Source organism: Phlebotomus papatasi, chromosome 2, assembly GCF_024763615.1.
Source record: "Phlebotomus papatasi isolate M1 chromosome 2, Ppap_2.1, whole genome shotgun sequence".
NCBI classification, from domain to species: Eukaryota; Metazoa; Arthropoda; class Insecta; order Diptera; family Psychodidae; genus Phlebotomus; species Phlebotomus papatasi.
This window is the reverse complement of record NC_077223.1, coordinates 96,814,525-96,829,639: the sequence shown is the minus strand read 5'-3', so window position 1 is coordinate 96,829,639 and position 15,115 is coordinate 96,814,525. Positions and strand designations below refer to the sequence as shown.

The following is a 15,115-nucleotide window of genomic DNA, read 5'->3' as shown; positions in this document are numbered from 1 at the left end:
TTTTTGGACAAAAGTATAAGCGTTATCTAAAACCTTATATAATTATTTTCAATTTTCAATTAAATAAAAAATTGTTTTTTGATAAAATGGCTGGTAATTTAACAGTTATCATACTTATATGTGTTCGATTAATGAGTTAAAAAATATGGTAAATAAACGGTAATGGTAAATAAATGGTTAATGGATTTGTTTAAAAACAATAACTTTCAGAAAAGCCTCTTCATTATGAGCGATAGTCAAAGGAACAATAGTTTCAGGAGAGATCGATAAACCGTTTACGGCTTTAAGAGGCTCTGAAATTGTCTGTTTAGGAGAAGCGCTGGCATATTACTAATTAACCCTTTACTTTAAAGACGAATGGGACACCGGTATCCCAAAAACAAAAACCATTTTTTCTGACTATTTAAAGAGCAAAATAACTTTCTATAGTTAAAAAAAAATTGATTTTACTCTTGAAACACCGGTGTTCCACTCTTCCTTAACCCTTTAAGGGCGATTGGGTCACCGCTGACCCAAAAACTAAATTTTTATTACGATTATCTAAATCTTGTAGTACCCGAGGATACTACTTGCCAGAACAACCGGAGAGCCTTCCTTGTCCTCGCCAGCTCCAGGTCCAGCATCTCGCTGAACCAACTGGCTCTAGCCCTCTCAGCCGTCTGACTTCGTCGCGAGTGGCGGCCCGACTGCTGTTTCTCTCACACACTCTCCGAGGTCTTAGGCTTTCTCACAGTTACTGCCGATACGCGCGACCTCTCACGCCCGTACACAACAGCAGCCTCCGGTTGAACGGCTATTCGTTAAATTAAACACTACAATCTAAAGGTGTTCAGCTCTCAAAAATCAGAAAATAGATAGATAGATAGAATATAAAAACAATACTCACGCTCAAAATAAAGTAATGACAGACATATTTGATGTTCTCATTAAGCTTGGTAATTCTTTTACTTACCGTAGATGCGGATGACTGTCTTTCGTGAGTGACTTTGACCCCGTCCTGTTCGTAAGCTTTTCTTTAATTCTAGCAATGATGGTCTTTATCAATCCGATCTACCATGTCTAATCGGTGAGGACCATTCTTAAACATGAGACTTAAAGAAAAGCTTACGAACAGGAAGGGGTCAAAGTGACCCGCATCTACGGTATAGCTTAAAATCTTCATTTATGAAAAAGGTTCTCGTTTAGAAAATCTGACGCTTTATTTCTCCTTGATGGTTCCACTTTCAGTCATATGACTTTCAAATATCTTACATATTACTAAATCAATACTTATATACTAAAATTTACTGCACTAGGATCAGTTTTTGATACTTGGGAAATTTGATATTACAAGTACAACTTTGCTATTTTGCAGATAAAATTTATTTTAAAAGGGAAAATTGATTCTGAAAGAGTTGATCAATTCGAATGAGCGCGTTTAGCACGTTAATAATGAATTTTCCTACAATTTCTCTTAATTTTTAAGTTATGTAATCGTACAAAAAGAATCAACTGTTACGTTGCGCTACAAATATTGCACATATATTAATAATAATTAAATGAACTTGGTATGAAAGTATAGGGGAAACTAGGGCATCACCAAACCTGAAGTAGCACTAAACACTAATTTTTAGTTTTAAACTACTTAGACTATCTCGACCATTTCTTCAGTGGGTATGCATCCCTGTAATGCCCATAAATTTCTGAAGTAGAATATCTCATTAAAAAATCTCAGTGTTTGGTGATACCCCGTGTTTGGTTGTGCTCAAATTTCTCCTATGGCTTATATAGCCCATAGGTAAAAATTTAACAATAAATTATACTACCAGAAATGATTCATCAATAAAATTACTAAATTAATATAAATTAAAATAAAATAACTACCTATATGTAGCAGAGAAAAGCAAATAAAACTGAACGTTTGATAATTGTTAATGGTAATTAAATAAAATTTAAATAGCAAGTGTATAAATGTTTCTATTAATTTCAATTCATTTGTGGTAATAATTTCACATGCAAATAATTTATTGAAAAGTGTTACAAAATGGTATTCATTTAAAAGGTCTTTTTTATTATTAATTACAGAAAGCTCCTTTTCTATTTGAAACTCTCATGCATAATTCTGTAGCAGTTAATTTGTTCAACAAATGGTAGATTATGCATTTGATAAAAGTTCTTGAAATTGAACTCGCATATTAAATATAATAATGTCAGTTAATTATACAAACGAAATAGTGTGCCAAAAGCAACTTCCAAAGAGCTTTTACTCTGACATTTTTTCAAGTGTAGAATTCAGCTAATTTTACACAAAATGAACGTGGAAAATTCCAGTAGAAAAAAAAATCCACCTGGCAATTTGCCACCCTTTAATATTTAGGGAAAAGTACTCTCTCTTTGAACGTTCATGCCGTCGAATATGGAAATTTTCTTTTGTTTTTCTTAAGAGACTTACACATTTTTATTAAATATTAGTTAGCTTATCGTCAAATATTAACAATTGCGTGGTAATTATGTGTAATTCTCTTAGGAAAAATAAAAAAATCGCATTATTCGAAGGCATGAACGTTCGAAGGGAGAGTATTTTCCCCTACCCTGCTTTTAATACACAAAAAAATAATATTTAAAACTGAGGCATTCAGCCAAAAAACCAAAAATTAAAAATTAAAATTGATATTGTTCTAAGAATCACAAAGTTTATTAACAAAAATCAGAATAAAAGCAGAGTTTTCGATTTCTGAAAAATACGAGCACCAAAAGTTGAATCAATTAAAAATATACTACAAATAGCAATTTATTCCTTTAGTACTATAGTTACAAAAAGAATGGAATTTAATCAATACTCAATTGAAAGCTTCAAAGGCAGTGAAATTACAATGTAAATATTGACAAAGGGAAAACAAAAATTATCCATTTTTTCTGACTAACTTTAAAGCGCAGTAAGAGAAATAACTTACAGAAACGTAAGACTTCATATATTGTAATATCTTCTAAAAATATTAGCTTTTCTCCTACAGGTAAGATGGTATGAATATTCCCAAAAAGACACCTAATCATATAATTCGGGAGAGAAAGATATGAAGAATTAAATAAATAGAATGTTTTACTAATAGTGTAGCTGTAGATACGTTGAGTCCCGGTGGCAATCTTGCAAGAATATAGAACAAGACGGCGGTTTTAGCGCAGAGAATCTATTTTTTCATCCATATCAGTTTCCTGAAGTCTTATAAGTATGACTGCTTACTCAGAATAATTCTCAGCTCTAGAAATGCTTATTAGAATTGGACTATTTTCTAATTTATACATTTCACGTTTCACATTAGAATTAATGCTATGTTAATTATTCATATCCCTTTTGTTCATATGCAAGCATTTATTGCTCGTGAAAGGAATAAGGCTCAGGGACTTGTCATTTGAGATTGTCCAATTTCCGAAGGAACCCAAGAAGCAAAATAGCTGCCTTATAGAACCAAGCATTAGACAAGTCTTTTAGTGCACTTTTAAAAGACTTAAAGTGAAAATTTTCTGTGGAAATTCCTATAGCAGCTCTTAAAATCCTTAAGAATGCGCCACTTTACTTATAGTAACCTCAGTGATGGAAGCAAGAGCGTTATAAGTAAATAAATAGGTTTTTAGTTCTATAGTGTCTTACTTAGGGAATTCTACAAGACTATTTTAAGAAAAAATTGCTGCTTGGGAATACACTTTGAAATTTATATATTCAAGAAAGATTCCCCAGAAAAGCTATGCAAGCCATTGTGAGGAGACCTCGACCTCAGGACAGACCTAGGACAAGGTGGCTGAATAAAATTCAGGATCTTGCATGGTAGCGCCTTGGGATTGAACCCGAACATCTACCTGAAGTGGCGGAGGATCGACAAGCGTGGGCTCCTAATTTGGATGTCATGGGCCCACGATCCCAATAGGGATAAGCGGTTGAAAATGAATAAATGAATGAATATTCAAGGGTAGTTGCAAAGTACCTAACTTGCAAAATAAATCTGGATTCATAAACAAGCAAATCTGATGAACAGAGAAGAGATCATTTTATAAAGAAAGGAAGTAGGAGCACACTAAGCAGAGAACGATAGCCCACAACGTGCTTCAATTACTAGTTCCGAAGAGCTATCGCCAATTCAGACTATGCGTACGACCATTAACGTTTATATAATAATATAATAATGCCTCAGACACGTTTACGACCTAAGCCGAGAGGCAGCTTAAGGTAATTATAATCCAAATAATGATCAGATTACATTTATATCTGTTCCTGACTAATCCTTTCTCGGCTTAAGCAGAGAAACGACTCCGGGAAATGATGGGAATTTAGTCAAATCATTATATTGAATATAATTACGTTAAGCCGTCTCTCAACTTAAGTCATAAGTGTATCTAGGGCATAAGAGAAACAACATGTTAAAATTACTTCAAATTGTTAAGGTAATTTGCCAACGGAAGTTAAGATGGTTCTTAAGTGTAAAGCTTACCAAAGTTTACACTCTACTACTTAAAATAAAGTAGCTCATTCGATAGATGCAGTCAAAGGTTTTGGAAAAGTCCAGCTAGATATTAGGGTAATATATACTCACGATTATCAGAAGACACTTCGCGCTCCACACGAGTCTTACGAATGCATTGCTGAGAAGGATCGTTCGTCTCGTTGCTTTTGTAATAATCCTCAGCACAGGCATCGCATTTCGGTCCTGTATAGCCTTCTATACAGTTGCAGAGTATATCATTTGTTTGGGGATCGAGAGTGCATCCGTAAGCATTAGATTCGCCAGATTCATAAGTCCCTGGACAGCGACATGGTTGGCAGCCGTTTTCACTGCCTTCCAGTGGATTTCCGTAGAAGCCGTTAATGCACCAGTCGCAATTATTGCCAGTGGTGAAGTCCTGACAATTCTGACACTTTCCTGTGATTGAGTCACAGGTGTCAGAATGTCCATTGCACTGGCACTTCTCACAGTTCGGGAAGTTCCAAAAGCCAGGAAGACATTGATCGCAGTGCATGCCGTAGACATTAGGTTTGCATTTGCATTGTCCTGTTATCAAATCACAGTTATTGTCCTGAGATCCAATGCTGTTGCAATCGCATTCTGTGCATCCTTGGGAATTGAAATCGTACGTTTCTGGAACGCACCTATCACACTGTCTTCCCATAACGTTCATCTTACAAAGACATTGTCCGCCAAATCTATCGTCACATTGGTAGCTTATCGACCCTATTGGATTGCAATTACATGCTGAAATACAAGAGATACATAATAATTATAACTCTCAAAATAATACTCGGGTCTCCATAAGGAAGAGTGCTTTCACAGTCCCTTACACATTATCTCATTTTACTTACGTTTGGCTCCATTGTAAACAATTGTTCTAGCAATCAAGCTAATAAATTTACACTGTGCCGAAACTGTAGTATCAAAATTAAGATTGTAGAGTGTTTTGCATTCTTCTACCATGCCTCTTAGCCTTTCAGGAAACATCCTCTCAATATCGATCACGGGAACAAGCACAAGCTATAAAAAGTTTTGATATAGAATTCACAAACCAAAATACCCTCAGAAAATTTCTTCTCACCGAATCAACAAGGATCTGAGCTTCAGGATTATTATGAGTTGCATTGTGTCTCTCAAAGTGAATTTTAAAGCGATACGTTTTCCCTTCTTCCAGAAAAATGTCTTTCAGACCGTCAACTTCCGTTTGATCTCCAGGAAAACGGAAGGGTAGACGAGTTTCGTTGGAAGAATTAGTTTCAGCACATACTCCTTGGGGATCAGATTCATTTGGTCGAATCATCGTGATTGTGCCTACTTCCCAATCTCCAGGCGTTTGAGTGCTGTACCGAATGACAACAGTGTAGTTGGTCGTGGTTGGAACATCGTCTACCACGAAGGTAATTTCAGTTTGTTCAGAGGCTCTCACATAACCAGGACTAATTTGTTCAGATTGCCAATTCTTCTTCGGTACTACTATTGTACAATTCTGAAAATTGCGATACAAAAAAGTGAAAATTAAACTTTCAAATCAATTACAAGAGAGGTCTGAGTTTTTAATCAGAAAAAAAAACAAGAATAAACAGTAAAGGCAAAGCAGTGATGATCTCTCAACAGCTTGAACAATGACTTCTACACGTTAATGGAATCCCATTGATACAGATGGAGAAGTTCAAGTATCTCGGGGTGTTATTCACGATTAATGGTAGGAACCTCGTCGCGGATCGGTCAGGCTTCTGCAGTAATGAGGAAGCTTGGCAGAAGCGTGGTGACCTAGTCCCCGGCGAGTGGCCCTCAAAGTTGAAGCCAATTTCTTACTTTCACATACAAATGCGTATGGAAATTTTTCTGCACTCGTGATCGTTAGGCTAAATATTTAAAAAGTGAGAAGTTTTTCCGTATTATAAGATACTTTTCCGTATAAAGAGATAAAAATACTAAATTTTTGTTTAAATAATTTTTTTCCTTGGAGCACTGTGAGCTGAGTCCGAGGTCAATTTAGGAATTGGTTTCAAATAGCTCCATATAAAAAGGCCAACTTGCCAGGCGCTTGGTGGTGACGAAGACCGAGCTTACTCATTTCGCTAAATTAACGGTTTCCAAAACTGAATTCATTCCTATTCTCACCTATATTCCTGAGATTTGGGTAATGACCGAAAAATAAAGATAGTAAATACAAATTGCCGAGAAAAGGTACCTCCGCAGCGAGTGCTTAAGAGAATCACTCGTTTAGATCAAGTGAGGAACGTAGCCGTTCATGAGGAGGTAAAAGTCGAAGACTTGCTTTCTCGTATTGAGAGATCACAACTTCGATGGTATGGTCATGTTCAGCGCATAAATGAAGAAAAATTCTTCAGAACCTATAAAACCATCGTGCTGAAGAAAAACACATAACAAAATCTAAACAATAGTTTTATTGCTCTATTTACGAAACAGTTAATAAGGTAACTTGAAAGTAATGAAAATCATTTGCTACCTATAAATCGTGTAAAAAAACTAATTTCGTGTACTCACCTCATGGCTAAAACATTCTGTGCACAATGCATCTTCTGCCTCGTAGACTGTCTCCAAAGGTGGCCGATAGTGGTTGTCCTTGGAATATTGACATGTTCGATCGCTCATGTTTGGCCTACATCTGCACTGACCCGTCTCCACGTCACAGTTGTTGTCCAAAGCCCCTCCAAGGTCGCAATCACACGGAAGACATTCATCCGGATCGTCCTCAGTACTATATGTCTCAGGCTTGCACCGATCTTCCGTTGTATATATAATACAATACAATACAAATAAATACCAATACTAACAGTTGTTCGTTTAGTATTTAGAACTACTTATATTGAAATGGGCTAGAATAATGAAGAAAGATATTCTAATAAAACTTGAGTGGTAAAATATCGAAATAACGAATTTATATGGGGAGCTGGGACTATTTTGAACTCTGGGGCTACATTGATATACGATTTATAAGGATATTTTTAAAGAAGCAAAGCCTTGCAATTGTTTTATTTAGTTCCACAATTGTTTTACAAAGGTAAATTACACGAAAAAATCGTATATTAATATAGCCCCATAGCTCAAAAAGCCCAGCTAGATATTAGGACAATATATACTTACGATTATCAGAAGACACTGCGTGCTGCTCATCAGTCTTACGTATGCATTGCTGAGAAAGACCATTCGTCTCATTGCTTTTGTAATAATCCTCAGCACGGGCATCGCATTTCGGTCCTGTATAGCCTTCTATACAGTTGCAGAGTATATCATTTGTTTCGGGATCGAGAGTGCATCCGTAAGCATTAGATTCGCCAGATTCATAAGTCCCTGGACAGCGACATGGTTGGCAGCCGATTTCACTGCCTTCCAGTGGATTTCCGTAGAAGCCGTTAATGCACCAGTCGCAATTATTGCCAGTGGTGAAGTCCTGACAATTCTGACACTTTCCTGTGATTGAGTCACAGGTGTCAGAATGTCCATTGCACTGGCACTTCTCACAGTTCGGGAAATTCCAAAAGCCAGGAAGACATTGATCGCAGTGCATGCCGTAGACATTAGGTTTGCATTTGCATTGTCCTGTTATCAAATCACAGTTATTGTCCTGAGATCCAATGCTGTTGCAATCGCATTCTGTGCATCCTTGGGAATTGAAATCGTACGTTTCTGGAACGCACCTATCACACTGTCTTCCCATAACGTTCATCTTACAAAGACATTGTCCGCCAAATCTATCGTCACATTGGTAGCTTATCGACCCTATTGGATTGCAATTACATGCTGAAATACGAGAGATACAAAATAATTATAACTCTCAAAATAATACTCGGGTCTCCATAAGGAAGAGTGCTTTCACAGTCCCTTACACATTATCACATTTTACTTACGTTTGGCTCCATTGTAAACAATTGTTCTAGCAATCAAGCTAATAAATTTACACTGTGCCGAAACTGTAGTATCAAAATTAAGATTGTAGAGTGTTTTGCATTCTTCTACCATGCCTCTTAGCCTTTCAGGAAACATCCTCTCAATATCAATCACGGGAACAAGCACAAGCTATAAAAAGTTTTGATATAGAATTCACAAACCCAAATACCCTCAGAAAATTTCTTCTCACCGAATCAACAAAGATCTGAGCTTCAGGATTATCATGAGTTGCATTGTGTCTCTCAAAGTGAATTTTAAAGCGATACGTTTCCCCTCCTTCCAGGAAAATGTCTTTTAGACCGTCAACTTCCGTTTGATCTCCAGGAAAACGGAAGGGTAGACGAGTTTCGTTGGAAGAATTAGTTTCAGCACATACTTCTTGTGGATCAGATTCATTTGGTCGAATCATCGTGATTGTGCCTACTTCCCAATCTCCAGGCGTTTGAGTGCTGTACCGAATGACAACAGTGTAGTTGGTCGTGGTTGGAACATCGTCTACCACAAAGTTAATTTCAGTTTGTTCAGAGGCTCTCACATAACCAGGACTAATTTGTTCAGATTGCCAATTCTTCTTCGGTACTACTATTGTACAATTCTGAAAATTGCGATACAAAAAAGTGAAAATTAAACTTTCAAATCAATTACAAGAGAGGTCTGAGTTTTTAATCAGAAAAAAAACAAGAATAAACAGTAAAGGCAAAGCAGTGATGATCTCTCAACAGCTTGAACAATGACTTCTACACGTTAATGGAATCCCATTGATACAGATGGAGAAGTTCAAGTATCTCGGGGTGTTATTCACGATTAATGGTAGAAACCTCGTCGCGGATCGGTCAGGCTTCTGCAGTAATGAGGAAGCTTGGCAGAAGCGTGGTGACGAAGACCGAGCTTACTCATTCCGCTAAATTAACTGTTTCCAAAACTGAATTCATTCCTATTCTCATCTATATAGTCATGAGATTTGGGTAATTACCGAAAAATAAAGATAGTAAATACAAATTGCCGAGACAAGGTACCTCCGCAGCGAGTGCTTAAGAAAATCACTCGTTTAGATCAAGTGAGGAACGTAGCCGTTCATGAGAAGGTAAAAGTCGAAGACTTGCTTCCTCGTATTGAGAGATCACAACTTCGATGGTATGGTCATGTTCAGCGCATAAATGAAGAAAAATTCTTCAGAACCTATAAAACCATTGTGCTGAAGAAAAACACATAACAAAATCTAAACAATAGTTTGATTGCTCTATTTACGAAACAGTTAATAAGGTAACTTGAAAGTAATGAAAATCATTTGCTACCTATAAATCGTGTAAAAAAACTAATTTCGTGTACTCACTTCATGGCTAAAACATTCTGTGCACAATGCATCTTCTGCCTCGTAGACTGTCTCCAAAGGTGGCCGATAGTGGTTGTCCTTGGAATATTGACATGTTCGATCGCTCATGTTTGGCCTACATCTGCACTGACCCGTCTCCACGTCACAGTTGTTGTCCAAAGCCCCTCCAAGGTCGCAATCACACGGAAGACATTCATCCGGATCGTCCTCAGTACTATATGTCTCAGGCTTGCACCGATCTTCCGTTGTATATATAATACAATACAATACAAATAAATACCAATACTAACAGTTGTTCGTTTAGTATTTAGAACTACTTATATTGAAATGGGCTAGAATAATTAAGAAAAATCTTCTAATAAAACTTGAGTGGGAAACTATCGAAATAATGAATTTATATGGGGAGGTGGGGCTATTTTGATCTCTGGGGTTACATTGATATACGATTTATAAGGATATTTTTAAAGAAGCAAAGCCTTGCAATTATTTTATTTAGTTCCACAATTGTTTTACAAAGATAAATTACACGAAAAAATCGTATATCATATTAGTGTAAACTCACAGCTCAAAATAGCACGATGTTCCCGTACATACAGTGTCCAGTGCAAATTAAGTGAGATTCTTTTCAATCTCAACTTTTGTAATTTAATGCGAAATTAGACTCCTCGAAAGTGTCACAATGCTGAAACCAGAAATTTCGAATGGGGTCGAAAACACAAGAAAAATAATGCGTGGAATAATTTCCCAAACACAAAGAAAAAACATTTCTTTGCCTCCAGCTCCAGCAAAAAGGGATGCAATCGCAGAAATTTCTATGAAACTGTTACTAATTGGGGATTTCAAATTACAGTACTTTGGCCGTTTCAGAATTTTGTCTTTTAGGATTTTGACCGGTAATCCACCCGAGATAATAAGGTTAGAAAAAATCTGGAAATTATCATTGATTTGATGATCTCGATTATTGAAAAAAATTATAATCAATTTATTGAAAAGACAACGTCGTGCAATTAGTAAACTATATAATGTTTTTCGATTTATCCTTTTCCGATAGGAATATCCAAACCAGTCAGTGTAGTGATAAGCCCAGATTAGCTTAAGGTAACTAATATTCCTCACAGGCAACTTTTCTTTATTAAAAAAAATAATAAATCAATTATTGTACAATAAAGGTATATCCCACACTATCATACATTGTCGGCTTAGAAACATCGATTAAAGGTCCTTCGCTTAAATTTCCTTTACTGCCAAATTTTACGGGCTAAATATTCTCTATGATCAGCCTGAGTCTATTTAGGTCCTGATCTCTTATTCATTAAGCAAGTGGAAAATTAAATTATCTTAAAATATTCCTTTCTGAAATATCCCCGCTCGCACCTGTTAAAAAATTAGAGGGGAGACTGGGGCAGAATTAGCCAGCAAAAGGAAATTATCATTGCGTAGAATTCTTGAAAAATTTTTGTAGGGGGAGATGGGGCTGTATTGAAAACGCTATTTTTTCGCATAAAGCGTGTCCACGATAAAATTGTTCCCAAGAATAATGCTTTAAAAATGAAATCTACATAATAATAAAACAAAAGAAAAATATTTTTTGAAACTTTAATTCATTGTAGGTTTATTAGATATATTAGTTTTTTATTCAAGTATTTGATTGGCGAAATCTCGAATCTTCTTCTTGAGTCCTCCCATCAAGGTCTGTATAAGATCATCATCGCGGTTCTTGGTTGTTTCATTCCATTTTTTCTAGAAGTCCTCAATGTTCTCGACGCGTTTGGCCTTCTTTTTCAGATCGTATTTGATAATAGCCCGATATGTTTCAATTTGACGGATATTTGGATTGTTTGGCGGATTCATCTCCTTTGGTACATAACGAACGTCGTTCTCCTCGTACCATTCTTTGGTTGCTTTTGAGTAATGGCATGTCGCCAAATATGGACAGAAGATCGGAGGTATGTCATGGCATCTGTACAGAGGCAACAGGTGTTTTTGGAGGCACTCCGTGATGTAAATTGATGAGTTCATGTTGCCTTGCATGAAGAACGCCTTGCTCTGACGTCCACATTAGCAGATTGTCATCCAAACGATATATGTTTTTAGAACCTTTTGTAGAGCGTATGGCCCATTCGACAAGTGTTAACCCAGTCGATGACCAAACCCACCAATCCCAATCCTTCATTCCTATGACACACCCAACCCATCATCCCTAGGCGGGTGCTGAAGGTTGCTGGGGCTTTTGTTCATGTCAGTTGTCCCTGCACTTCAGTGAGTGAGCATCAGTCGCCGTGGACGGTTCACTCCAAGGAAGTTGAAAGATGGGTGGCACCTTCAGTTCCCAATTTTCCCTTGATAAGTTTTATAATTTCAGTGAGCCCCATCAGGGCTTACACTTTTTATAATTTTTGTACCTGTACTTTTTCTTACATTTTGTGCGAGACTTTGCGGTGTAATATTGTTGTCCTGGTAATTGTTTGAAGTCTCCTTTTACGTATGTTTCATCATCCATCAAGATGCACCCACTAAAGCCAGACATCATCTTATCGTGCAGCCTTCGAGCTCGTGTTTTAACTGACTGACATTGTGCATCCGTACAATGAGAGGCTGCTTGGGCCTTAAAAGTTTTCAGTCCATTCCTCCGTTTGTTTTTGTGCACAAGACTGGGAGCACATTTAAGTTTTTTTTAGCTATATCCCTCAATGATGACACAGGATTGTTCTTGTAACGCGTGATCACCTTTTTCTTCAAATCTCCATCTCTAATACCCAGATTTTTTACACATCCAGGTTTCTGGGCAGTGGTTTTGCTGTCGAGGAATCGAAGAATCACCTTCCGGACGGTCTGGCGTGAGGTATTTGTGACTTTTCCAAGGTCCGCGTAATTGATTCCAGGATTTTTTAGATACGTGTACACGATCAGCACCCTTCTATTTTCCATTATTATTTCGTACCTCAGTGACAAATGAACATAATTTGATAAGAGTTTCACCAAAGGAAAGGTAGAAACACGTGTTACAATGTTTACATTCAACGAAAATGCGGAGCTAGTGACATCTGTCATAAAAATATCAAATCATTTGGAACAATTTTATCGTGGACATGCTTTATTTCTAAAAGAAGATGGGTTTTAACGTGATGTAATTTGGGTTGACAAAATAATTCTTTATTTAAATTAAATTATGGCTAGGCCTTGCGTCTTTTAGAAATATGCGAAATAATAGTATTTTTCAATGTAGTCCTGACTCTATGTAGCCCTACATTCCCCTATCAGGCTGATAAATATTTGAGTTAATAAAAAGGAAGGTGTTGACTTTGAATGGAAAGTGGTTTCCTCAAAATTCCTTCTAAGGCAAACTATAACGTACCACTGCACTGTCAAATTCTCTTCGTGGGTAATCTGCTCCGGTCTCCCCTATTAAAGAAATATTATATCTTATGGAGACTAATATGAGTGAAACTGTACTACTCTTCCTCTACAAGTTAGTTTTTTCCTTTGTGGTAAATAGCTATTAAGCCAGTCCAATATTTCTTTGCCTTTAATAAAATTCGAGATGCTGATTTCGAATAACGCAACCACAAGTTATATGTCTATTTCTCAGAATAATATGAGAATGATGCAACTCAAAAGAGAAGTTCTCAACAAATTTTCCAATGCATCCACATTTCATTATTTTCATTTCATATTTTCCTTGAATAGAATGTGAAATGATGGAGAGTTTTCAAGAGCGATGGAATCCTGAGGAATGGTGTGAAAGTGACTCCTGTGTCGGTGGAAATCAAGCTGAAGAAGTGGATTACCCTCTTTTAATCTTCTTCTGTTTTTCCTTCAAGTTTTTTTTTGTCAGTCCTGCCCGTTCCTACTCAGCATGGAATCATTCCATCTCGCAGTATCTTGTAGTATGTTCTACTGTCTTTTCAGCATAATTTACATTTTTCTCCTGGCTGAAGTACCTTATTATCTTGAATGGGACCATGTTTTCACTTTTCGTTTCAATTTTCCTAAACAGCTTAATGTGTGCCTTCTCGGCTTTTTATCTACGGTTCAGGGGTGGTATTTGCCTTGCCGCCCTTTTCCCCTTGGGGCTTCTGTGATGAAAACTGCGCTCTTTCTTCGTTTTCTGACGTTTGTTTTTCTTCTCTCTTTAATTTTTTTCTCTTCTCTTGTTATTTAACATTTTTGGTATATAATTTGCTTGTCGAGGGTATCATAATATTTGCTTTATGTGCATACTGGGGCTACAAAGTGAGAAGGTGAGAGACTGGAGGGCAACTCAAGTTAATACATAATACTCTACCCCAAGAGCTATTGTACTTCAACAAAACACCAAGACAGGAGGAAGTTTGAGTGGACAGCCTTCCTGCCACCCTGTGGTACTTTTGTGGGTGGAAAATGAGTGATATAGTTCGTAGAACAGGAAGTGTGATGGGCATTTGACCTGGTGGCCAACAAAAGCACCATTCCGGTGTATTATGATTGGATGGAGAAAGATGAGGAAGGAGATGTAATTAATTAATTTTTATTGCCAAACTCAAAAGTTGCCCTAAACACCTCTGGTAAGGTAAGATCATTGAATTTAAAGACTTAAAGCACTTTTAATTATAAACACCGGAGAAACGACCATTCCATTTAGACAGATGAAAAGTTTTCATTTTTTTAATTTTCCAAAGCAATGTGGAAAGTAATGCTTCTTTTGCCAATAAATGTACAATGCAATATCATAGAAAGGGTCATATTTTATAGCGAAGTAATTATTTGACTTCTTAAGAAAACTTTACCTTAAAATAATTTTTATCACGCTCCCTTCCATTTGGAAGTAAAATGAAATTTCTTAATTTTCAGGGTTGAAAAATTAGGTGCTAGGGTCGAAGGAACACCTCTTCGACAGGGAACCCCTATTGATACTTTTATCAAAATGTTGAAATTTTTTTTTTAATTTATTTAATGCATCCAATAAAATCTAAGTAATATAATTTTTTTCTTAATCTGCGTTTTTCGATAAGAATAAGTGTTCGAATTTCGTATTCCAAATGGTACAGAGTAGAGTGCCAGTAAGTCCTGACACGACTACTTAAAGTGTCAATATGTGTTCTTTTCACCCTATGTACACTATTGACTATTGAAACCATTGCCATAATTTAAATTATAAATTTATCCGAAAGATCAACCTACCAAAAAACTGACCACGCCCAGTAAAACATATTTGAAATTAGATATAGCAAAGTCTAGAAACCGTTTTCATAAAATATCGAACTTTTTAGTCCCGTTCAAAAAGTAATCTCCCAAAAATTGCCCAGAACAGGCCATCATTTTAGATTTTAGTTCCTCAATTCGGGTAAGACATCCTTGTATCCTAGTCTTCCGAATATGAGTGCTGAAGGACCCAGTCCAAATTGAATTT

The 15,115-nt window shown here is 36.6% G+C and overlaps 3 protein-coding genes across 3 annotated transcripts in view; 2 read left to right on the top strand and 1 right to left on the bottom strand.

Annotated features, from left to right (window-relative positions):
- Positions 1–15,115, top strand: part of LOC129802577 (protein yellow-like) — a 325,562-nt gene that overhangs the window by 25,552 nt on the left and 284,895 nt on the right. The window lies entirely within an intron of this gene.
- LOC129801095 (laminin subunit beta-1-like) lies at positions 699–9,834 on the bottom strand. The gene is made up of 9 exons (XM_055845855.1): positions 9,727–9,834; positions 8,584–8,988; positions 8,354–8,522; positions 7,590–8,246; positions 6,990–7,228; positions 5,560–5,964; positions 5,330–5,498; positions 4,566–5,222; positions 699–793 (listed from the first exon to the last, which is right to left on the bottom strand). The coding sequence occupies exons 1-9, from the start codon at positions 9,832–9,834 to the stop codon at positions 699–701; spliced, it is 2,904 nt and encodes a 967-aa protein (XP_055701830.1).
- Positions 11,638–15,115, top strand: part of LOC129801094 (E3 ubiquitin-protein ligase MARCHF3-like) — a 94,772-nt gene continuing 91,294 nt past the window's right edge. The window contains exon 1 of the mRNA XM_055845854.1: positions 11,638–11,727. Coding sequence (XP_055701829.1) covers positions 11,638–11,727 — 90 coding nt within the window. The remainder of the gene's footprint in view (positions 11,728–15,115) is intronic.

Excerpts from the sequence above, each read along its gene's own strand:
- LOC129801095 (XM_055845855.1), bottom strand. The coding sequence starts at position 9,834 with ATGAGCGATCGAACATGTCAATATTCCAAGGACAACCACTATCGGCCA. Across the intron at positions 7,229-7,589 it reads CGCAGTGTCTTCTGATAATC|ATCGGTGCAAGCCTGAGACA; the intron begins GTAAGTATATAT and ends ATACAACGGAAG. Across the intron at positions 5,965-6,989 it reads CAGAATGTTTTAGCCATGAG|AATTGTACAATAGTAGTACC; the intron begins GTGAGTACACGA and ends CGCAATTTTCAG.